The 23,925-nt window shown below is 40.3% G+C and overlaps 1 protein-coding gene across 2 annotated transcripts in view; it reads right to left on the minus strand.

The window, feature by feature from the left end:
- The window catches only part of KCNMB4 (potassium calcium-activated channel subfamily M regulatory beta subunit 4), a 70,968-nt gene that overhangs the window by 25,199 nt on the left and 21,844 nt on the right, over positions 1 to 23,925 (minus strand). For both annotated transcript variants that reach the window (XM_081589656.1, XM_081589657.1), the window contains exon 2: positions 14,260 to 14,387. In XM_081589656.1, the coding sequence (XP_081445782.1) occupies positions 14,260 to 14,387 (128 nt within the window). The remainder of the gene's footprint in view (positions 1 to 14,259; positions 14,388 to 23,925) is intronic.

Raw genomic sequence — 23,925 nt, forward strand, 5'->3', positions numbered from 1 at the left:
CAGAACATCATTCTTACAGCGAAATGTTAGAAATGGGGATAAGGAGAGACTTCAAGAGTAGCATGTATAAAACAGATGTGGGTCAAGTAAGTTTGACTAATCATAAGCTCTGTATGAATCAACAGTGTGTTCTTGCTGCCAAAATAATAATAATGCCATGTCAGGCCTCATTAACTGAGTTTTAGTCTCTAGATTGAACAATGGGGGCAGAAATGTTTTGCCTTCCTCCGTACAGGCCAGCTCAAAGCAATAGTAAGAACAGCATCACAAGCAGTGAGAACAAGTCTATTCCCCACAGCAATGGCAGTGTGGAATGGAGGACACCTTCGGTCTGAGGGTCAAGGACTCAGGTTCAGATCCTTACCCTGCTCCTCCCAGGTAGTAAGTATAACCTTAAAGGCTGTTTCTTCTTCTGTAAAATTCAGATAATATGGTCTACCTTCCTTCTGAGACCATAGTGCTAACCAAGGTGAAGTTTTTGTGTGTGTGTGGTTAAAACATACATATATACATACATATTTATATGGGGGCTTCCCAGGTGGCATTAGTGGTGAGGAACCTGCCTGCCAAGGCAGGAGACATAAAGAGACACAGGTTCAATACCTGGGTCGGGAAGATTCCCTGGAGGAGCACATGTCAACCCACTCTAGTATTCTCGTCTGGAGAATCCCATGGACAGAGGAGCCTGGTGGGCTACAGTGCATAGGATTGCAAAGAGTTGGACATGACTGAGCGACTAACATTTTACTTTATATACACACATATATATATGTGTTATATATATATATATACACACACACACACAATCTGCCTGCAACATGGGAGATCTGGGTTCAGTCCCTGGATTAGGAAGATCCCCTGTAGGAGGGCATGGCAACCCACTCCACTATTCTTGCCTGGAGAATCCCCATGGAAGGAGGAGCCCAGTGGGCTGCAGTCCATGGGGTCGCAAAGAGTCTGACACAACTGAGTGACTAAGCACATATACACACACACGATAAAATTTGCCATTTTAAGTATACAATTTAGTGGCATTAATTAAATTGACAATGCTGTGCAATCATCACCATTATCTATTTCCAAACAGAAGCTCTGTAACCATTAAGCAATGACTCCCCTTTTCCTCTTCCCTCCAGTCCTCTAACCTATCCATCTTTACTTATGTGCCTATTCTAGGTATTTCCTTAAATGAATTATAAGCAACTAAAGACATTGGGAAATGGAGTGAGTTGCTTCAGGGGAGGTGGCATATACCATCATCGAGTTGTTAGAGAATGGAAAATATTAATACCTTCAAAAAAATGGGCCAGGGAGTCACTCGGTGTTGTAATGAATAGCTAGAAGATGTCGCCTAGATTTGATACCCTCTACATGTTCAGTTCAGTTCAGTTGCTCAGTCATGTCCGACTCTTTGTGAGCCCATGGACTGCAGCACGCCAGGCTTTCCTGTCCATCACCAATTCCCAGAGCTTACTCAAACTTATGTCCATTGAGTCAGTGATGCCATCCAACCATCTCATCCTCTGTCATTGCCTTCTCCTCCCACCTTCAACCTTTCCCAGCATCAGGGTCTTTTCCAATGAGTGAGCTCTTTGCATCAGGTGGCCAAAAGATTAGAGTTTCAGCTTCAGCATCAGTCCTGCCAATTCAGGACTGATTTCCTTTAGGATGGACTGGTTGGATCTCCTTGCAGTCCAAGGGACTCTCAAGAGTCTTCTCCAACACCACAGTTCAAAAGCATCAATTCTTCAGCGCTCCGCTTTCTTTATAGTCTAACTTTCACATCCATACATGACTAATGGAAAAAACATAGCTTTGACTAGATGGACCTTTATTGGCAAAGTAATGTCTCTGCTTTTAATATGCTGTCTAGTTTGGTCATAGCTTTTCTTCCAAGGAGAAAGCACCTTTTAATTTCATGGCTGCAGGTACCATCTGCACTGATTTCAGAGCCCCCAAAAATAAGGTCTCTCACTGTTTCTGCTGTTTCCCCATCTATTTGTCATGAAGTGATGTGACTGGATGCCATGATCTTAGTTTTCTGAATGTTGAGCTTTAAGCCAATTTTTTCACTCTCCTCTTTCATTTTCATCAAGAGGCTCTTAAGTTCCCTTCGCTTTCTGCTATAAGGGTGGTGTCATCTGCATATCTGCCGCTGCTGCTGCTAAGTCGCTTCAGTCATGTCCAACTCTGTGCGACCCCATAGACGGCAGCCCACCAGGTTCCCCCGTTCCTGGGATTCTCCAGGCAAGAATACTGGAGTGGGTTGCCATTTCCTTCTCCAATACATGAAAGTGAAAAGTGAAAGTGAAGTCGCTCAGTCATGTCTGACTCTTAGCGACCCCATTGACTGGAGTCTACCAGGCTCCTCCATCCATGGGATTTTCCAGGCAAGAGAACTGGAGTAGGGTGCCATTGCCTTCTCCGCTGCATATCTGAGGTTATCGATATTTCTCCCTGCAATCTTGATTTCAGCTTGTGCTTCATACAGCCTGGCATTTTGGCAGATAAATTAAATAAGCAGGGTGAGAATATATAGCCTTGATATACTCCTTTCCCGATTTGGAACCAGTCTATTGCTTCATGTCCAGTTCTAACTGTTGCTTCTTGACCTGCACACAGATTTCTCATGAGGCAGGTCAGGTGATATGGTATTCCCATCTCTTTCAGAATTTTCCACCATTTGTTGTGATCCACACAGTCAAAGGTTTGGCATAGTCAATAAAGCAAGTAGACCTTAATGCTGGGTAGGACTGGGGGCAGGAGGAGAAGGGGACGACAGAGAATGAGATGGTTGGATGGCATCACCAACTCGATGGACATGGGTTTGGGTAGACTCCAGGAGTTGGAGAGAGTTGGACAGAGAGGCCTGGCGTGCTGCAATTCATGGGGTCGCAAAGAGTCGGACACGACTGAGCGACTGAACTGAACTGAGATTTTTTCTGGAACTCTCTTGCTTTTTTGATGATCCAGTGGATGCTGGCAATTTGACCTCTGGTTTCTCTGCCTTTTCTAAATCCACCTTGAACATCTGGAAGTTCACGGTTCATGTACTGTTGAAGCCTGGCTTGGAGAATTTTGAGCATTACTTTGCTGGCATGTGAGATGAGTGCAACTGTGTGATAGTTTGAATGTTCTTTGACATTGTCTTTGGGATTGGAATGAAAACTGACCTTTTCCAGTCCTGTGGCCACTGCTGAGTTTTCCAAATTTGCTGACATACTGAGTGCAGCACTTTAACAGCATCATCTTCTAGGATTTGAAATAGCTCAACTGGAACTCCATCACCTCCGCTAGCTTTGTTCGTAGTGATGCTTCCTAAAGCCCACTTGACTTCACATTCCAGGATGTCTTGCTCTAGGTGAGTGATCACACCATCATAGTTATCTGGGTCATGAAGATGGTTTTTGTATAGTTCTTCTGTGTATTCTCACCACCTCTTCTTAAGATCTTCTGCTTCTGTTAGTAAGAAGCTTATTCTGCCCCCATTTTGTCCAAGATGAAACTGAGGCAAGAGCTCTTCAGTAAGTAGCCCAAGGTCATCCGCCGAGTCACGAAGAGAGCTATGGATAGAACTCAAGTCTCCTGACGCACAGCCCTGCCCTGCATTCCACCCTCTGACGGCACTGCACTCTGTGACCTACTTGTCCTTTGGTTCCTGTAGTTTTCCTCCCAAATACCCTCAGGGCTTTGTTTAATAGCTGCATAAACTATCTTAAATGAAAAGTGATTTAATAACATCAAATTCTTGACTTTACTGCCATGATGATAAAAACTGTTAGGAGATGAATTTGTAAGCATTAAGAACACTTTGAATAACCATCAGAAAACAGACTCTCAAATTTATATCCTAAGTAATGTAAGGCCATTTGGATGTCAGATTTTGGAAGAACACTGAAATGAATTCCATACATATTCTACAGCATGCTGGAGAAGCCACAGAAATCATTGCTTGTTTTTAAAAAAGTACAGGTTTTGAGACCAAACAGAGCTTTCAATTCTGATGTAATCTCTCTTAATATGGAACCAGACACAAATGTACACAGAAAAGACTCAATGTGGGTAAGAATTCAGATTCATTGCTTTGTGTTTTTTAAGACTCGAGATATATCATTGGACTTAATGTCTAAAAAGAAAGCTATATTCCTTTAAAAAAAAACTTTTGAATCAGTCCCTTATTTAATGAAAGATTATAAGAAATATTTTTCAGTGTAAACAGAAAACAAAAGTAAAAAGCTCTATTAAAAATTAAATTTTGTTACATAAGTCTAGTATTTAGTAATTCATCCAAAAGTCAATAAAATTTCCCTATTTATCCTTTTCTACATTTATATCCACATTTCTCCCCATTTGTATCCTAAGGGGTCTACCAGTAAAAACAAGTTTATTTTTTTATTAGTCTTATAAAAAAAAATGAAAGGAAATCTTAGAAGCCATTGGAACAATTAAATTCAACTATAAATATATTAAAAAGAAATCTGGCAGATTCTCTGCCAGTTCAATGGTTAGGACTTGGTTCTTTCACTGTGGGGGCCAAAATTCAACCTCAGTTGGGGAACTAAGATCCTGCAAGCCGAGAGGCATTGCCAAAAAAAGAAATCTGGTTTTAGAGCTTCATAAGTCAAAAACAGATGCAAAGACATAGCCAAAATCAACTATAACTGACCAATCATTTTTCACCATATTGGTTATAAATGCATTCAGAGACATATATATAAGCATGTATTATTAATCTCACATAATAAGAAATCCAGAGGTAGGTGGGCCAGGGCAGGGGCAGCTACTCAATGATGGTGTGGCAAAGCTGGCTTTTTCTGTCTTTTTGCTCTACCCTTCATAACATATGCATGCCCACCTTGATGCATATCACCTCAAAGTTGCAATATGGCTTTTGCACTTCTGCCATCAAGCCACTTCTATCCACATCTCTGCCAGGACAAAAGTAGTAGAAACAGGAGGGGATGGTACTTATATTAGGAAAGCAAAAGTCTTCCCAGAGACCCCTAATTGATGTTGCCTCCAATACCCAGGACAGCAAACCAGAGTTGAGCAATCCATCCTCCTCTGAATCTGACTCCCAGTCATGCATAGGTGTATCTCTAAGTCTGTGAGCTCCACTTCCATACAGTCTTATACCCAATCCCTCCTTCGCTTCTCCACAAATTCTGCCTTTGCCCAAGCTCTTTTCATCCCTTGTTTAGACTGACTCAATAATTTCCAGATTGTTTAACCTTATATCCTGTCTATCTTCCATGCAGCCACAAGACTGGTCTCCCTAAAACACAAACATGAATGTTGCTCCTCCACTGCATACAGAATAAAGTCTAAAACCTCAGCATGCCATAAAAGCATGCCCACCTAAAAGCATTATCTGATTCACCCTCTTCGAGTTCATCTATCACTTTTCCCCTAAATGTACTCTCCAAGAATATGTAGAGTCTTACATTTCATTCTGTTGCCTATGACATTTCAAATCTTCATACCTCTGAACATTCTTTATTTTACCCAAAATCTCTTTCCTTCAGTTCAGTTCAGTTACTCAGTCATGTCCAACTCTTTGTGACCCCATGGACTGCAGCATGCCAGGCCTCCCTGTCTAATACCAACTCCCGGAGCTTACTCAAACTCATGTCCACTGAGCTGGTGATGCCATCCAACCATCTCATCCTCTGTTGTCCCCTTCTCCTCCCACCTTCAATTTTTCCTAGCATCAGGGTCTTTTCAAATGAGTCAGTTCTTCACATCAGGTGACCAAAGTATTAGAGTTTCAGCTTCAGCATCAGTCCTTCCAATGAATATTCAGGACTGATTTCCTTTAGGAATATTCAGGACTGATTTCCTTAGCCTTCATTTATTTGGAAAATTCCTACTCATTTTTTAAGAAAATACAATTCAGACTTTTCTCTATGAAGGCTTTTCTCTCTCCCCTCCTTATCTCCATTCAAGTAGGTCCAAGCACTATACTCTGTGTGTGTGTGTATGTGTAATTATGGTACTTACCACTGAATAAATTACATTCCAATTGTTTGTTTACATGTTGGTCTTTCATAGTACTCAGTGAGTTCCCTGAAGACAGAAACTAAGTCTTATCACCTGGTGTAAGGCTAGTCATTAATAAATACTTAAATAAAAGAGTAACAGGGTACATGTGCTCAGGTGCTCAGTTATGTCAAATTCTTTGCGATCTCATGGACTGTAGCTCACTGAATCCCTCAGTCCATGGAATTTTCCAGGCAAGAATATTAGAGTGGGTTGCCATTTCCTCCTCCAGGGGACCTTCCTGACTCAGGGATGGAATCCTTGTCTCCTGCAAGTCTCCTACATTGGCAGGCAGATTCCTTACCACTGAGCCATGGGGGTAGTTCTAATTTCTAGTTTTTTAAGGAATCTCCATACTGTTCTCCATAGTGGCTGTATCAATTTACATTCCCATCAACAGTGCAAGAGGGTTTCTGTTTCTCCACATACTCTCCAATATTTATTGCTTGTAGATTTTTAAATGATGGCCACCGTGACCAGAGTGAGGTGATACCTCATTGTAATTTTGATTTGCATTTCTCTAGCAATGAGCAATGTTTAGCATCTTTTCATGTATTTGTTTGTCATATTGTAAACCAATTATCCTCCAATAAAAAAAAAATTTTTAAAAAAGAGTAAACGACTAAAATGGTGGTAATTCGATGGATGAAATCCAGGACGCTGAGAAGGGTATACCATGATAGAAAAGTGATTAGCTATTTTGTGGCAGGAAGATTTTGGACTCCCTAAAACAATATTGTTTATTTCAAGAGAAGGAGGTAGGTATTCACATAAGTGATTCTTCCAAATAAATGAAGTTTAACCTTTTAAGTTGAATAAAAATAAATACAAATATTAAAATATAATTGGTAACATCTTTCTAAAAATGCATTACACATTTCCTTACCTTTTAAAGAGAGTATATTGAACCAAATTTTACTTTTTTGATGACTCAGTGTCATCATTATGAAACTCAATTACTGTTGAGGTAGGACTCTCTGCTCCTCCATTTAATGGCTCCAGACTGTTAACCGTTTGGTTCTTTGCTAATTTTCTTTCTCTTTCACCATTAGCATTTGATCCAACAGCTTAAGCTATTGCAATTGTACACACCTTCAGAATCAGGGAATTACAAAATCATGAAACTTGAGAACTTAGAGGACTCTTAGAGATCATTTAACCTATGAAATTTTGGAGGTAAGAAAACTAAGCCCTAAGTAAGTGAGCATTCCTTTTCTATGACTTTCAAACTCTACTCTAAAGAGCATTCTATTCAACTTTAGCACAGACCATTATGTTCATCTTTCTCTAAAATGCTAAGGACAAATTTAACTTGGAAAATATATATCATAGGACAAACATACTCTGGGTGAACTTAAAAATTAGGATATATCTGTTCAGGATCAGAAGTACAACATATTTATTTTATTTCACAATAGAATTCTTTCCTTTGAGTTATTTTTGTGTGTTCCATCACTTTACTCATTAATCAAATTTCTATTATGTATTCATTCAACATCTCACTCAGCATCTAATCAGTGAATAACTAGGCTATGCTCTGATTAGCTGTTTCCACCATTGATGTTAGAAATTTACAGGGCAAGGAAAGAAAAGCACATACATATACTAAGTACTCATTCTTGTGCAGATATGATCATTACTACAACAAACAAACAAAAAGTAAAATCCTTAAGATAGACAAGGTTGTCTCATTTTACAGATGACAAAATCAAGAGCAAGAAGTTCCACAATTTACCCTAGGTCACATAGTTAGTGGTAGAGGAGAAATGTAAACCAGACACCTAAGGCCACATGGTTGCTGCATTAAGGAAGTCATAACCTATCCAAGGAGAAAGATACATATTCAGCCAACTCTCTAACAGTGTGATAAAAGCAATCATAGCCCTGTAGGAACTCAGAAAAGGGAGTGACTGATTATACCTGAAAAGGTGAGAGAAGTTTACACAGTGGCCTTTGAGGCAAGTCTTAATAGTAACAAAAATAATAATGGCAAACACTTTCATAGGAATTACTCAGGGTTAGGCATGTGCCATCTCATTGATAACCTCACAATAACCTTATTATTTCTCCCTTCTACAAAGGGAACGGAGGCACACATAGGTCAGAGTAATATACCACATGTTAGAAAGTGGCTAGTTTCAGGTTTCCTACCACTGTAGTGTGCTAATTCCTACAAAAGGGAAAAGGTGAAGGAAGGAGAGAGAGACAGGGGCAAAGGCATGAATGTGTTTGTGAAACAGGGCGTACTCTGGGGTGACTGGTCTAGGTGGAATGAATGTGAAAACCTTTAAATCAGGTCATGTCACCACTCCCCATCACTGGCTACTCACTGAGTTTAAGAGAAATGTAAACCCTGTCTATTCTCTCCAGAATCAACACTCACCACTTTCCTTCTCCCTAACAGCTCCTCTGTCATGGGGGCCTTTTGGGTCCTAAAACTCACCAAACTTTCTTGTCGCAGAACGTCTGTACACAGTGGTGTCTCATTCTGAAATACTGTTCCCCTTGCTTTTTGCCTACCTAACTCTCGACCATCTTCTGGCCTCCACCTAATTATGATTTATGTACACAGGCCTTTGAGATTCACCACCTTGTTATAATATCTCATAGCAGCACCCCTGGCTTTTCCTTCATGATGTTTACTCCACTTTGTAATTATCTATCTAATGTGATGATAGGCTATAAGCTCCGTGAAGGCATGGATCACGTCTGTTTTTCTTTTTCCAGCTTATGGACATGTGAGTAAACAGCAGAAGTTGAACCTGGAATCAGAAAGGCATAGTCTTCATCCAATGAAAGATAAGAAGGCAGAAAAATCTAATCAAGGACTGTGACAAAATCAAGTAAGACTTAAATGAAGTACAACAAAACTTAGTGTAGTGTAGATGACCGATGAAAGAAAGGCCAAGACTAAAAGACCAGTTGAGGCGCACTTCAACAATCTAGATGAAAAACAGTGAGGGCCTCAACTGAGGGAATGAATTCAAGGCTTCACAGGTGAAGTGGCTGGATTTGTTCATTTGACAATTGTGTGTGTGTGTGGGTGTGGGTGTGGGTGTGTGCACGCACGTGTGTGTAAGCTTGCTCTGTGCCCTCTGTGAACTATTATCCACTTAGGACAAAAAAATTAAGTATTAAAAAGTAAACCCGTATAGAAAAATACAATGCTTTCCTTAAGAAGAAAAGTTCAAAAACTAAGGACAGATCACTCTTCCTTGTCCTTAGATCCAAAGGGAATTAAGGAATGAGTACCCAATTTCCAGGGACACGCCTTCGTCAGGGGAAGCTGGTGAAGGCAAAGATGAGGGAGGAAAATTGTATGGAAAGACTAAGAAAGACTCAGATGTTTTTGAGCAACTGAATGGAGATTTCAAACAAACTTGGTGGGCTTCCCTGGTGGTTCAGTGGTAAAGAATCCACCTGCCAATGCAGGAGACACGGGTTCCATTCCTGGTCCAGGAAGATCCCACATACCTTGAGCAACTAAGCCTGTGTGCCACAACTACTGAGCCTGTGTTCCAGAGCCCGGGAGCCACAGCTACTGAAGCCTGAGCTCTTAGAGCCCATGCCCCTCAACAGGAGAAGCCACTGCAATGAGAAGCCTGCACACTGCAACTTAAGTGTAGCCCTCACTTGCCGCAACTAGAGAAAAATCCACACAGCAACAAAGACCCAGCACAGCCAAAAAAAGAAAAAAACTGTGGTAAGGGGGCATGGAGCTGGGTGGGCTACAGTCCATAGGGTGGCAAAGAGTTGGGCATTACCGAGAGACTTTGAGAGAGAGAAAGAGAAGTGGGCATTGCTGGGGCTTTGCTGAGAAAAGATAAGCCAAGGAAAGGCTAACAAGAGACAAAAATATATAGGGAAAGTAAGTGTGACCTCACCTATACCAAAGAGTGTAAAATAAAAATCTACCCATTGTATGGAGATTTGATGCTTCAAGGTTGAAGGGGACATAGAGCCAAGAGGCTGTATGGGAAGATCATGACTAGAGGCAGCCAGGGCCTGGTTCCACGAGCCCTGGGCACGCAGTCACCACACCGTGGTGTACACAGAAGGAAGGGGTGATTGCATGGGGACCATCCTTCCAGGGCAGGCATGGCTACTGATGGCCGCTCTGGCCACTGCAGATTCTATTTCTGAGTGTAACTCACCTAAATAAGCCTTCAACAATGGAAAGCTAAGACTCCAATCATCTTTATCTTAGATTTTTAAAATAACATCCTTTTCTTGAGAACGGAAACTTCTTGGTAACTTTTCTCCCCAATCCTGCATTTGAGTGAAATCTAAAGGTTACTTTAAATATAAAGTTCATCTTATCAAGAGCATCTGGAAGTCTTTACAGTGAGTCTATTTTTATTTCATATTTAGCAGTAGTAAAAAGTGTACTAAGAGTAGATGGCACCAAGGAGTTGCCATTTTTCACACCTCCAACCAGCACTCTTGTTTCCTCTTGCAAATGTCATGATAAAAGAGCCAAACTTCAAACTTCTGTTTTCTCGAAGTCACTTAAAATCATGTCTGGAGTGCTTCTGAGTTGTGAGAGACCACTCCTACTTCTGTCTGTACGCCAACAGTTTGAAAATGGGACAGTGAGATGATGGATGGGGAATGGGTATCTGTTCTGAAGAAGGAATGATGAACTTAAATGTACCACTACTAAAGTTGATATACTATAATTGATATGCTCTGTTGGCCAAAAAGTTCATTCAAGTTTTTCCATTAGATGTTACAGAAAAACCCCAAAACCTTTTTGGCCAATCCACCATAATGCAGGGTGAGTTCTTTACAGATAATTTTCAGCATGCCAGGGAATGGTCCTGTTTGATTTGGTACTGAGGATATTCAGAGTTCGTGCCCTAGCAGAAGGCAGCCTTATTTGGAGGAGGCAGCCTTTAGAAAACTTGGTACCTGAGTGGAGAGTGAGGGCAAGTTACCAAGATGACCGGGTTGCACAGCCCGTGGGAGGGGGTGCCTGTCTGCTTCCTCCTGCAAGCTCAAGGTCATGCACATTCGGAAACCAGCTCCTGGTCCAGGAGCTGGGAGCCTAAAGGATCACCTGGTGCAGACCGTGGTGGGTTCAGTATCAAACTGTCTTGACTGCCAGTGCCTATTTCCTGTGGCTGGGCTCCCCGTCTCACTGAAAAACACATCCCCACTTCACCTCTGTATTTCATTCCTCCCCTGTTTTCCTCAGGGCGTGTTCCCCTTTTTCCTTCTTTACTATGTGTAGTCAATATTTCCTCCTGCCTCGGCAGTTGTAGTCCATACCCCATCTCATTTCTCTGTAACCATTCCTATTTCCCTCTCAGTTACTCATCTCCTCCCTCAAATTCTTTTTCCAGTCACGGCAAACTTCTTGAAAAAGTAGTCTGCACTTGGTAAAGCCTTCACAGGCTCATCTCAGCCTAAGACAAAGTGATTTCAAACCCTTTGCTTTAAGGCAGTACCTAAACTGTGTTCACAAAGATCACTGAAACACTCGGGGCTGCCACAATTGACGACTTCTCAGTAGTGCATCTTGATTATTCTTTTCCCCTTAAAACACTCGCCCTTCCAAATCTTTTCACTTTCTTCTCAACATCTGGCCACTCACTCTCCATCTCCTCCCCCTCATACCATCAACACAGAGGATCCCAAGATTCTGTCAACATTTCTCTCCTCACTCCAGTATGCATTCTTTCCCAGCGTGCATGCTTTCTCTTTGCTTCAACTGTGGCTTGTGTGCCAACGATTCCCAGATCCATATAACACTGACCTGACTTCTTGCTCTTGAACTGAAAGTCTGTACTTCTACGTCTCTCTTTTGGATATGTTGAGACTCTCAAATTCAGCATAGTCAGAGCTAGACTATCCTTTTCTCACACTCAGTCAAATGTGATACCTCCTTTTTCCACATCACTCACATGGCTGCTAAGTTCTGTTGACTGTGATTCTAAATGTCTTTCTGACATACCCCTCCATGGGCTACTGCCACTACCACTACTCTCAGACCGCTTTACTGGGATAAGAAGATGGCTAACAGAAGGAGCTCAGGGAATCAGACAAGCCGGTTTCAAGCTGCATTCTGTTTTTTTCACTTAAAGACCTCAGTTGGAGTCTTGAAGACTCAGTTTTCCCACCTGTCAAGTGGGGCCAGTATTTAGAACTACTGTAAGAAATTTAGTGATCTAACCAAAATGTTATTCACAATGATTGGCACAGGTAGCCACTCAGAAATGCTGTGTTTTTCACTCAGTACTCTCTTTACTCCCCCCCCATCTCTGAGCTGGAGCTCCTTGTTTTCAGCCCATCTTTCCTCTCCAATACACATTCAACTCTCACACCCCTTCCTTTCTATATCAGATACCTACTCAAGTGAGTCTTTGGTTCAAAAAAAAAAGAAAACCTTTTCACAAATTTTCACTGCCCAAATGACAAAGATCATTCTCCTTAATATGGCATTTATGACCCTTTGGAAATCTAACCCTAAGCTACATTTCCAGCTTACAAATTCACCACTCCTTGTTATGTATAACCTATGTACCTAATGTTACTTATATTGCCAAACTTGTTTTTTTATCACAGCCACCTCATCTTCAAGGTCTTCCTCCCTTTCATTTCTAACTGATGAAATCATACTTTGCATGAAATTCTTGCCACCTCTTCTTAATATCTTCTGCTTCTGATAGGTAAACCATTTCTGTCCTTTACTGTGCCCTTACATTGCATAAGCTCTGTGTCCCCCAATAAAGTCTAATTCCTTGGAAGCAAAGAACCCTCCTTATTATTCTGGCACATTGCATTCATTGATTCATTCATTCACCAAACATTCCTTAACTGAGAACCAGGCACTGCACTAAGTACTAGGGACACAAAGCCGAAGAAGATATGGTCCATACCATTAACCATTAGGCAATCTGGCTGGGAAGATGGGCATACAAACAATTCCAGTAGAGGGTTATGGGTGAGAGGATAGAGCAGTGGCTCTCAATCCTGACTGTATATTAGAATCCCTAGAATTGATTTTTTTAAATGCTAATGCCTAGGTTCAACCACCAAAGATTCTAAGTTAATTCATCTGTGATGCATTTTTTTTTAAAAGTTCTTCTGGTATAGTTACGACAGTGAGGATTGCAAACCGAGAAAGAGCTCTAGACAGCACACAGAGGTATATCTTATAGCTGGCACTTTTGGATGTTCTACAAATTGCCCCTTTTATGTACCTCCTTCCTCTACATGAACTAGGAGATTCTGCCATATTCCTGCCTCAGAGGTAGATCCTAACTGCTTGTTGTTGCTTTCAAGTTTAAGAAAGACAGTCTTGGCAGCAACGTGGAGAATGTCTTAGAGCGGGGCAAAGGGTGGAAGTAGAAGGGCTACTTAGAAGACTATTGTTGCGTTAATAGTTGGAAGACTATTGTGTTCTCAGATTCATGGGAAATAATACGAATCTGAACTAAAACAGTGGCAGAGGGCAGGCAGAGAAGACTTAATGCAGGATAAAATTAACAGGATGATAAATATAGGTTATAGAGCATAAAGGAGAAAAGTGAGTTAAGAATTACTCAAACTTTCTAGACTCAGTAAATGAGTAGACCATAGTGCCATTCACTAAGAGAGGGATTATGGGGAAGAGAAAGTCTGACCTAAGTGTGGAACACCCAAATGGAGAGGGACAGCAAAGAGCTGAGAATACTCAACATTTGATGAACAAATTACTATGATTAATCTGGGTGGATACTGAAATATTCTAGTTCAAGGAACTGGTGCTGTATGCTATAACTTGAGTTCTCTCTAGGTCAAGTAAAGTTTTAATGATGGAAACATTTGAAGATATCTGATCAGAATAGAAAGGAAAAAGAAAGATAAGATTTGATGTAGCCCAAAATGATGATAAATCTGAACACTGTTCAGTTTGTGATCATTAATCACAAATGATTTGGGAGAACACTCCTAGTATACAGTCCTCCTACCTAAAGGCACTTTCTTAGTGTATCCAGAGGGTAAACTCTATGATGCATGATACAAGTTCTCTCCTTTCTTGGTTAGCAGGTTCTTCACATGATCCCCATCCTATAGAATAAGAAAGGGCTACCCTAACTACATGCTAGGAAGAGTCGAGGCTATCTATCTCCATGTTGTATATTTTGTCAAGAGAGCACAATCTATGATTTATTAATATAATTAGCTACCGAGGCTACAAACAACTTTAATATGCACATGTAAATATTTGCTTACCTTTGAAATTGATTAAAATAGCAAGTAAATGGCTGGGAACCAATCTCATCTTTCCAGTACTGTTGCCAATTCATGACACTTTCCAAGTTCTTCTGATTTTCTCTCTTACAGGGAGGAATATAGGAGCACTAACAAAACAGAACACAGAAAGTAAACCTATTATTCTATAGAATACTGAAATAGAGGCCGTTTTTAATAGATAGATGGCATTATGCTTATGGTAAATCTAATTCTGACCTACTTAATTTTCAATTTAACCAAACTGGAATTGCTAAACTATATTTCAAATTCTGAATTTGGCGCAATTACAGGAAGTATTCCAATAATAAAGATACAGCCAAAAATAACTTTCAGTCATTACACTATAAAGATACTTTATAAACAATTAGTTACAATCTACTAGTGGGTTGAAAGCATAATATGGGCCTGCTGATCAACAAAGAGAGGTAACACAAAAGTTGATTTTTATCCCTAGTCTCCAGCAGACTTTGACGTTTTCCTCTTCCACTTTTAACTGACAAAGCAAGCACACAGCTCTTCTCTGATACTGATCTCAGCCACTGAAACTAGTTTTCTTTCCTTACATGTTCTTGAACAGCAAAATCAAAGGGAAAGTTCATCTCAATTACATAATCAATGCATTTTGCTAACTGTTGCCCCTTTCTAGCCATGCCTCTGACAAAGTAGTTCTCTGTGAAGGGACTTTATTACTTGAAGAAATACACTCAGCAGAGTTAGAAGATTGCTCTTAACCCTAGATGTTACAATTAACCCTTAGCATTTCTAATCCATTTTTTCCATTTCAGTCTTTTATGATGATGATCACGATGAAGACGATGCCAGTTTACAGTTATTGAGTGTTTACTATGCCAGTGAAGTGGAAGTCCCTCAGTCATGTCCATCTCTATATAGTCCATGGAATTCTCCAGGCCAGAATACTGGAGTGGGTGGCCTTTCCCTTCTCCGGGGGACCTTCCCAACCCAGGGATCAAACCCAGGTCTCCCGCATTGCAGGTGGATTCTTCATCAGCTGAGCCACGAGGGAAGCCCTTACTATGCCAGACATGGTAATAAATGTTTAATAGCCTTACCTCCGATCCTTCTTACAACAATCCTATAATGACCCCCACCTTACAGATGAGGAAACTGAGATTTCCGTCAGTTCTACAACTGGAACTAGAGTCTGGTGACTCATCACATTCCACTCTCAGATGGTCTATCAAGGTGTTCAGTATTAAGGAGCAGAAAAAATATTCACTAGCTCTATAGTATAATTTGAGTCACGTGATTTTAGAGCATCTACTTTCTCAATGTCTTCTAGCCATTTTTGGGTAAAATACACACTGTTTAGCACGATGTACAAAACTCTCCATGATCTGGTCCCTGCCCTGTCCTCATTTTCACTCAAGCCTGAGATGCAGTCGTACAGAAGCTCTTGTTCCCAAATCTGCCATGTGGAATCACACAGTATCATACTTGCCTGTTTTAAGTCAGCCTCTCCAATTTGTTGGCAAGCTGGGACAAGGGCTATTATTTTCTCTTCTGTATCTTTAAACCTAGGACTATACCTGGTTAACATGGAAGTTTCAAAAATGTTGGTAAAATTAATTAATAATAACACATGTGGATACATCTTTATTCAAGAAGAGGAATTTTTTTTACGGCAGTTTAACATTTTAAAGTATATATAAACACATTTGAAATTTTATTTCATTTAAATTTTAAATATTTTTATTTTAAATTTTTAAAACAAAATTTTTAATTTTAAAAATTAAATTTTAAATTAATTTAAAAATATTTTTAAATTTTAGATTAAAATTTAAAGTTTCATTTATTTAAATTTAAAATATTTTTCTATTATATGTAACAAATTCACGTTATACAAATATTGTCTCAATGCATACTTACCCTCTGCATATATAGTTTCACTTCTACTAATAACAATAATATATAGCTAAAAATTCTGTAAAATTATGAATCCTGAGCTCTTCAAAGCAGCAGTCGGGCTTAGAAGCAATGGAGACCATTAGATAGGGTTCCAGTCTTATTAGCTGTTACATGTTTGGGCTTCAAGTAAATTACTTTTTTTCTGGATTTCATTTTTTCTGATCTGCTAAGTCTCCAAAATAAATTCTAGCTCTATATCTCTATGATTCTCTTCTTGGAGATACAGCAAGAAAGGATCCAGCAGAAGGCAGGACTGCAAACACTGTTGAGTATTTTCTCCAGAAGATATCCTGCCCACTGGGGAGATGGCCAGGAAGCCTGATGAAACCACCATTCCAGCCAGCAAGGAGGACAAGTGTGGTTAGTCTTTACTTGGAGACGTGTATTTTGCATTAGGAAAATGTTTATAAAGGGCTTCTGATTTTCCTGTTGCTTGTCTCCTATAATGTGACAGATGTTTCCTTTCCTTCTATTAAAAATTCTTTTTCTGTATCATAGTCAACTAGTTTATAAAGTGAGAGTAGTTGTGCCAAATGACTGTGCTCTTTGTAGGGGTCAGAAATTTCTAGATCTGGAGGTAGAAGCCATGAGGTGTGAAACTTGAAAAACTCATCAGAGCTCTTTTTGCAATAGGCACACTCAATACAGGGCTTCCCTAGTGGCTCGGCAATAAAGTATCCGCCTGCCAATGCAGGAGACGCAGTTTCGATCCCTGGGTTGGAAAGATCCCCCAGAGAAGGAAATGGCAACCCACTCCAGTAATCTTACCTGGGAAATCGCATGGACAGAGGAACCTCGTGGGCTACAGTCCATGGAGTTGCAAGAGTTGGACATGATTTAGCAACAAAACAACAATTGATACTCAAAACAAGAGGTATGCTAAACATTTCGGGGAATAACAACCAACAACCAAATGTAATTAAAGCAGATTTTTAAATTCTGTAATTATCTCAGTTTGAAAAGTTTATTATTCAATTTTGGGAGGAGGGGAAAGAAATGGATTTAAAAGAAATGTCTCTACTGAATGACAGCTCTATAGTCTGACCAGGAGAATTACAACTACACATTTCTGAAAAAGTCAGACTAAAACTTTCACTGAGGGCATAAAGTTTTATATTAGGTATGTTGTGACTTTATATGGGATGAAAGAAATGTTTATTGCCTCTAGGAGACTTTGAGCTAGTATAGATGGATTTTTGGAAGCAAAGCACTCTCTCACATTAGGGAAAATAACCTGTGATCAAAATTTAAGTATTTTTTCCATGGACTGCATTCTTTCCAAAGAATATCATAGATTAAATAATGAGTTTCCAATACTCCAGCAACTTCTAAAGTGCACATCGCCTTGAAAGGAAAATTGGGAAAACTGTTAAAAGGCTAAACTTTAAGGCTCTTAAAAATCATTATTATCTGTTTTGTTATACCTTGATTGTCCAGTTAATTGGTCATTAAATTTTCTATGAAGCCTAACTCAGATTTGCTCTAGATTCTGTCTCAATTTAGTGGATCAGTGTAGATTGTTAGCATTTTAAAATAAGGTATAAGTGAAAATTCAAAGCAGTGTTCCAGAAAAAAGAATTCAAAAATCAGTCATAGAGATTTTCTTTTCTGGTTTGTTCAAGTCGTTCAAGGTTTTCCTGGCACCAAACAGCTCCCTCATAAATGTCTCCCCTTTGGAGGAGGGACACAAATAACAATGTGTGTCTTATCACCACCATCAGCAGCAGCATGGTTAACATTTCATTAACCCAAATCTCATTCAATTCAAATGAGCAAATATTATAATCACCCTCATTTTACAGGTGAGGAAACTAAGGGACAGAGGAGTTTCAGAAAACTTTCCTTAGGGCTTCCCTGGTAGCTCAGTGGTAAAGAATCCACCTGCCAATGCAGGAGACACGCATTCGATCCCTGGTCCTACATGCCATGGAACAGCTAAACCTGTGTGCCACAACCACTGAGGCTGTGCTCTAGAGCCCAGGAGCAGCAACTGCTGAGCCCATGCACCCAGAGCCTGTGCTCCACAGCAAGAAAAGCCACCAAAATGAGAAACCTCTCACTGCAACTGAAGAGTAACACCCACTTGTCAGAACTAGGGAAAAGCCTGAGCAGCAACAAAGACCCAGCACAGTCAAAAGAAAAATTAAAAATTAAAAAAAAAAAATCTTTTCTTAGATTACAATGCCAAATGGAACAGCTGGGATTCAAACCACAGAGAATTGTTTTTTTCCTGAGCTTCTTGAGTCATTTTATTTTATTATTTTTAGCTTTTTTTTTTTTTTTTTTTTTTGCTGCTCATGGGGTCTTAGTTCTCTGACCAAGGATTGAACAGGGACCCTCGGCAGTGACAGCGCAGAGTCTTCACCACTGCACAGCTGAGGAATTACCTGCAGAGAATTCTTAACCACTGCACCACAGTGCCTCGCTTTAGGGCTTCCCACTTTTCCCTTTTTGGAGCCCCCTGATTTGGTGGTCAGGGAGATGGCCCAACTTCCACAACCCTCTCTTGGAGAACTAGTGTACCGTTTTCTTGGGAATGGACTTTGTGAAGGCCTCCTGTGGATTGGTGGGCTGAGGCTGTCGGTTGCAGCCCTTTGGTTTCCCGGTACTTTCTCAGAGAAATGTATTTTAAGTCTTTGCTTGTTCCCTCCTGTCTCAGTTTGGCTTCAGGGGTGGTTTTTGGTGCCACAGATGTAATTTCACTTAGGTAAATTTATAGACGCAAGGTCTTCAGTTATGGAGGACAAAGAGCATTCCCTTGGAGAAACTTCTTCATGCCGTTATGACCTTTTCTTGTTTTTCATTTGCAAAGGCTGCATTTCCCAACTTCTAATACCATTATCGCCCAAATAACCTTCACTAGAGGCTGTGTCATTTGCTGCCTAAAATTGCATGAAATCACTCTCTTTAAAAAGTCAGGAGAAAAAGAGGCACATGATAAAATATATTTGTTTAATGCCTACCTTTTAGAAAGGAAATTTGACTTTTGCATTCATGAAAGAAATTGATGGAACTGAAAGGGCTATTCTGAGTGTATTAACGTAAAAACTTTCAGACAGTTTATAAAGGGAAGAAACTATCATCACTTGATGTGAAATATCTGATTATGTATGTATTATCACTTATTTTACATTATCTTATTTTAGGGCTTATCAAGATTCGTAACAGCATTCTTTTTCAGCCTACCACAATGAATTTGTATTTTAATAGAAACTTCTTGAGTGGGTTCTTTGTGATGTGTCTTGAGGATTGCGTTTCAATCATGTGGGCAGAGTAGGCAAAATTCATTTTCTTCCTTTACTGAGTCACTTTAAAAAAAACCACTGCACAAAACACACCGTCTATTCAGCTAAACACTGGGGGCTGGGTTCTATATTAGGCATTACTTCAGAAAGAGAAATTAAGACATTTTTTTGGTTCCAGCTTCTTTCTTGACTTGACTTGGTTAGGGAGGTGAGGATTGAAAGACATAATATTGGAATGGGTTTAGTAGATTAAATAATTTCCAAAGTAAATTTGGTTAGAAAATGAATTCTTAAAACATTATCTACTGGAACATAGATTTAATTATATTTTATACTGTACTTCCCCATTTTCTGAAATCTTGTAAGACATCTTTGTGTCAGCTCTGGTGTATAATTTTAATGTCATTTCTGACAACATAAACAAACAATTAGAAAAGCACTTAAAAGAAAGGGGGGGAATTCCTTGGTGGTCTAGTGGTTAGAATTCGGTGCTTTCACTGCCATGGCCCAGGTTCAGTTCCATGTCAGGGAACTGAGATCCTGTAAGCCACACAGCCAAAAAGAAAAAAAAAAAAAAAAAAAAGCTCTGTGTAATAAAAAGTTTAACTGAGTCATTTATAAACCCTACAATATTTCACATGCCTCATGACTTCATTAATTGTTTGCAAACGTGTGCACTGCATGCAAACACATATTCCTTATGAATGTAGGTTAACTGAACAAACACATACGGAATTACATGTCAGCTAAGCTAAATTCTAGGGCAAGTGGTTCCAGTATGCACACCCACATCTGAAAGCTAAATGGAAATAATCTTATGGAAGAATCTGAAGGCCAAATAAATGGCTTAGAAAATGTGAAAAGTAGGGCTAAGAACAAAACGGCGCTAAAATGAGCTCTTCAGAGAGAGCAAGCTGGACAGGTACAGAGCGGTGCCCAGACTAGAATAGGGTTCATCAAAGGACGGTCCACAGACCCCTAGACTGTCAAAAGATCCACCCTTCTGAGAGTCGCATTCAGAGGCACTAGGAACTTGCATTTTTAACAGCTTTCTTTCTTCCGTGGAATGACAGGTTTGGGGAATTGATCATTTATGCACTAAACCATTCTTGATTGCTCAGTACAGGATACAAAGCTTAGATGTTACTCTCTAGCCCTCTTCTTCCTCCCTTCCCAGGAACATGTAGTGCAGTAATAGTAGCATACGTTAGAGTGCTTTGTAGTTACGAAAGAGAAAGTGAAAATTTTGGCTTTGAGGGGAAATAGAAGTCTTCACAAAAGAGACAACATGATTGTGTCTTTAAGGTTGAATGGGAGTTTGTTTCTCAGAGAAGGGGTTGGGAAGGGGACATTCCAAGAAGAAGAAATGGAATGTGATGGATGTTCCAGAAAGACTGAATCATCTAATGTGCTTGAAGGTGAGGGACATGGGAGAAGACATAGGAAAATGCCCCAATTTTCTGAACCACTCACTATTCATGAAGAATTGTTCTCCTAGCCTCACCGATTTCTGTGAAAAACAGCTCACTACCCACCACAGAGTATTCCCACCCGCCCTCAACTCTCCTTTAGTTGGACTGTATTATTACGTGTTGAAACTACATCTGCATTTTTGTAATTTAACATTATTTATTTAACTTCTGGATTCAAATAGACTGCTAAAGTTGGTGACATTATTAAAACTGAAAAAAGTTTGGAACAACACTCCACTTTCAAGAGAAAATAGTTCATTCAGCTGGAAAGTCAGAAAATAAAAATGCAGTGTCTTTGCCAAAAAATAGAGGTTGAATCTCAATAGAAGTCAGAGCAAAACAAGAAGTTTTAATCTGGAAGAAGCTCAACAATAATTAGTTATAATAAGCATGGCAGTATATGTAAAGATGTGTTCAACGGCTTATGATGATAATTTAAAATCCTTAAGGAGATGGTCAATCCTCTTATAACCATATAGAACACTGAAATGAAATAAAATGTCTTACGTGCTCTTGAATGCCTTCAGAAATGCCTCATAATGTGTGTATATGTGTGTGTGCTTGGTCGCTCAGTCATGTCCAACTTTTTGTGCCCCCATGGACTGCCACCTGCCAGGCTCCTCTGTCCATGGGAATCTCCAGGCAAGAATACTGGAATGAGTTGCCATTTCCTCCTCCAGAGGAACTTACCAACCCAGGGATCAAACCCACACATCTCCTGCATCTCCTACACTGGCAGGTGGATACTTGACTACTGAGCCACCTGGGATTCATTATGTGTGTGTGTGTGTGTGTGTATAAAATAAAATATTAACAATCATCATTTCTGCATGAATGAAAACAACAAGTCCTGTCTGTGGTAAGTCCCCTAGAACCAGGATTGATAGAGAGTGGTGATGAAAAATTGATGCTTCCTATTTGGCAGAATGTATTTTTCCATAGATGGCTCCACCAATATCTATCCTATTTTACATGCTCTTACAATGTGACATTGACTCTCCTCTACTCAGTGTTGCGGGTTTCCCTTTCCTAGAATATGGATGAGTCTGTGATTACAGAGGAAGTGATGCTATGTGACTTCCAAGGCTAAATCAGAAAAAGAGGACATAGCTCCTGCCTGCATCTCTCTCTTGGGAATGCTTGCCTTTGGAGTTCTGGCATTATGCTGTGAGAAAGCCCAGAGTAGTCCATGCAGAGAGACCACATGGAGAGGCCTGTGTAGAGAGGAACCAAGGCCCCCCCCTCACAGCCAACATCAACTCTCTGACACATGAGTGAATGAGCCTTTAGATGGTTCTTGCCTCCAGGCTTTGAGTATTTCACTAGAACCTCAGACATCACAGGGCAGAGATAAACTGTCCCCATTATGCCCTATCTGTATTTATGATCCTCAAAATTTGTGATCATAATAAAAATGATACACACTCGTGTGTAGTCGCTCAGCTGTGTCCAACTCTTTGTGACTGGACTGTAGCCCACCAGGCTCCTCTGTCTATGGGCTTTTTCAAGAAAAATACTGGAATGGTTTGCCATTTTCCTCCTCCAGGGGATCTTCCCTACCCAGGAATTGAACCCAGGTCTCCTGTGTCTCCTGCACCGCAGGCGGATGATATCATGCTGATGATACACACTGCTGATATCAGAAATTGGGGCGTACAAAGTGTTCTAGATTCCTTGGTAAAGCTCAGGTGTGCCAGAGGGTGGGAAATGCAGTGGTCTGTTATTTCAGTGATGCTTCTGGGGGTATCCTGGCACAGGGAATTTCTGGATATCTCCTCCAAAGTGAAAGAGATTGCTGTCCCTTTCACTCATTAAAACTAAGAGGCACAGTGCTTGATGGACTCTTGACATTTTGGAGGAAACACTTACCCATATTTTGGACTGCACCTCTGATCCCTTACTGAGCAATCCACAAACCTGACCCCTTTCAGTGGCAGCCAGAGCAGGAGAATCTGCTCTTTTCACTGACTTCTGTGCCCCAGGACCTCGAATGGTATCCAAGGAGTACCGGATGGGAGGGATAGATGGAGCCTGTGGAGTTCTGATAGTGTAAATCAAACCCATGCTTTCTTTGACAAATTGCTATTCTCCTTTCAAGAAACTCTTGGTTTGTTACTGATGCCTAAGCATGGGACATCCAGTCACCATGTCATTCATTGTATACTGGGGTATTCGACCCACCTAGACATAGAGGTGGGGTTTTCAGGGCTAGCGCAGCTCCTGCAGGCAAACAAGATTCATAAGAAAATGCTTCGCATTCCCGACATATCTTCACTTTTGTACTATGGCCTTCTCAACTTATCCTAATGTGCAGTTGTTAATCTAGGCTTATTTTTCTCATACTAAGATATTCAGGGAGGCCTGGCATGCTGCAGAGCACGGGGTTGCGAAGAGTCGGACATGACTAGGTGACTGAACAACAACAAGATATTCATCCCTCTAGGAGTACTCCGCAGTGTGCTTGAGAGTGCTTAAAGCCTGTGACCAGTTCTGGACAAAGAAAACATTTGAGCTCAGTTTAGCATAACTTTGAGCAGAACTTCTAATTGTTTATTTCTCTTTAAAGGAATGATGTTGGAGGTATAGGCCTATATTGATTTATGGGCAATAGATAACAATAAACTGCATTTTGAGTAAACTGATTAGAGTATGTTACAGCCTCAGAAAAAGAACTCTGATCAATACACAAGATTCAAAAGTTGTATTTTCCATGCACCCTTTCTCAGGAAGCTAACTGAAGATGTATCTCACCAAAGCAAAGGTATATAGACAATGGCATAGGGTCAAGGAAACAGAATACCTAATAGAGGAGAGACATAGCAGGTCCAAGGTGCAACCAGCGCAGTTTGGGGCAGTAGGCTGAAGGAGTTCAGAAAGGAAAGTTTTTTAAAAGAGAAAAAAGTAGAATGAAACAGTTACACATTATGAATAAGGATATGGGCTCCCCAGGTGGCACTAGTGGTAAAGAACCCACCTCCCAGTGCAGAAAACATAAGAGACGA

Source organism: Giraffa tippelskirchi, chromosome 4 (assembly GCF_054371585.1).
Source record: "Giraffa tippelskirchi isolate mGirTip1 chromosome 4, T2T-mGirTip1v1.2.pri, whole genome shotgun sequence".
NCBI lineage: Eukaryota > Metazoa > Chordata > Mammalia > Artiodactyla > Giraffidae > Giraffa > Giraffa tippelskirchi.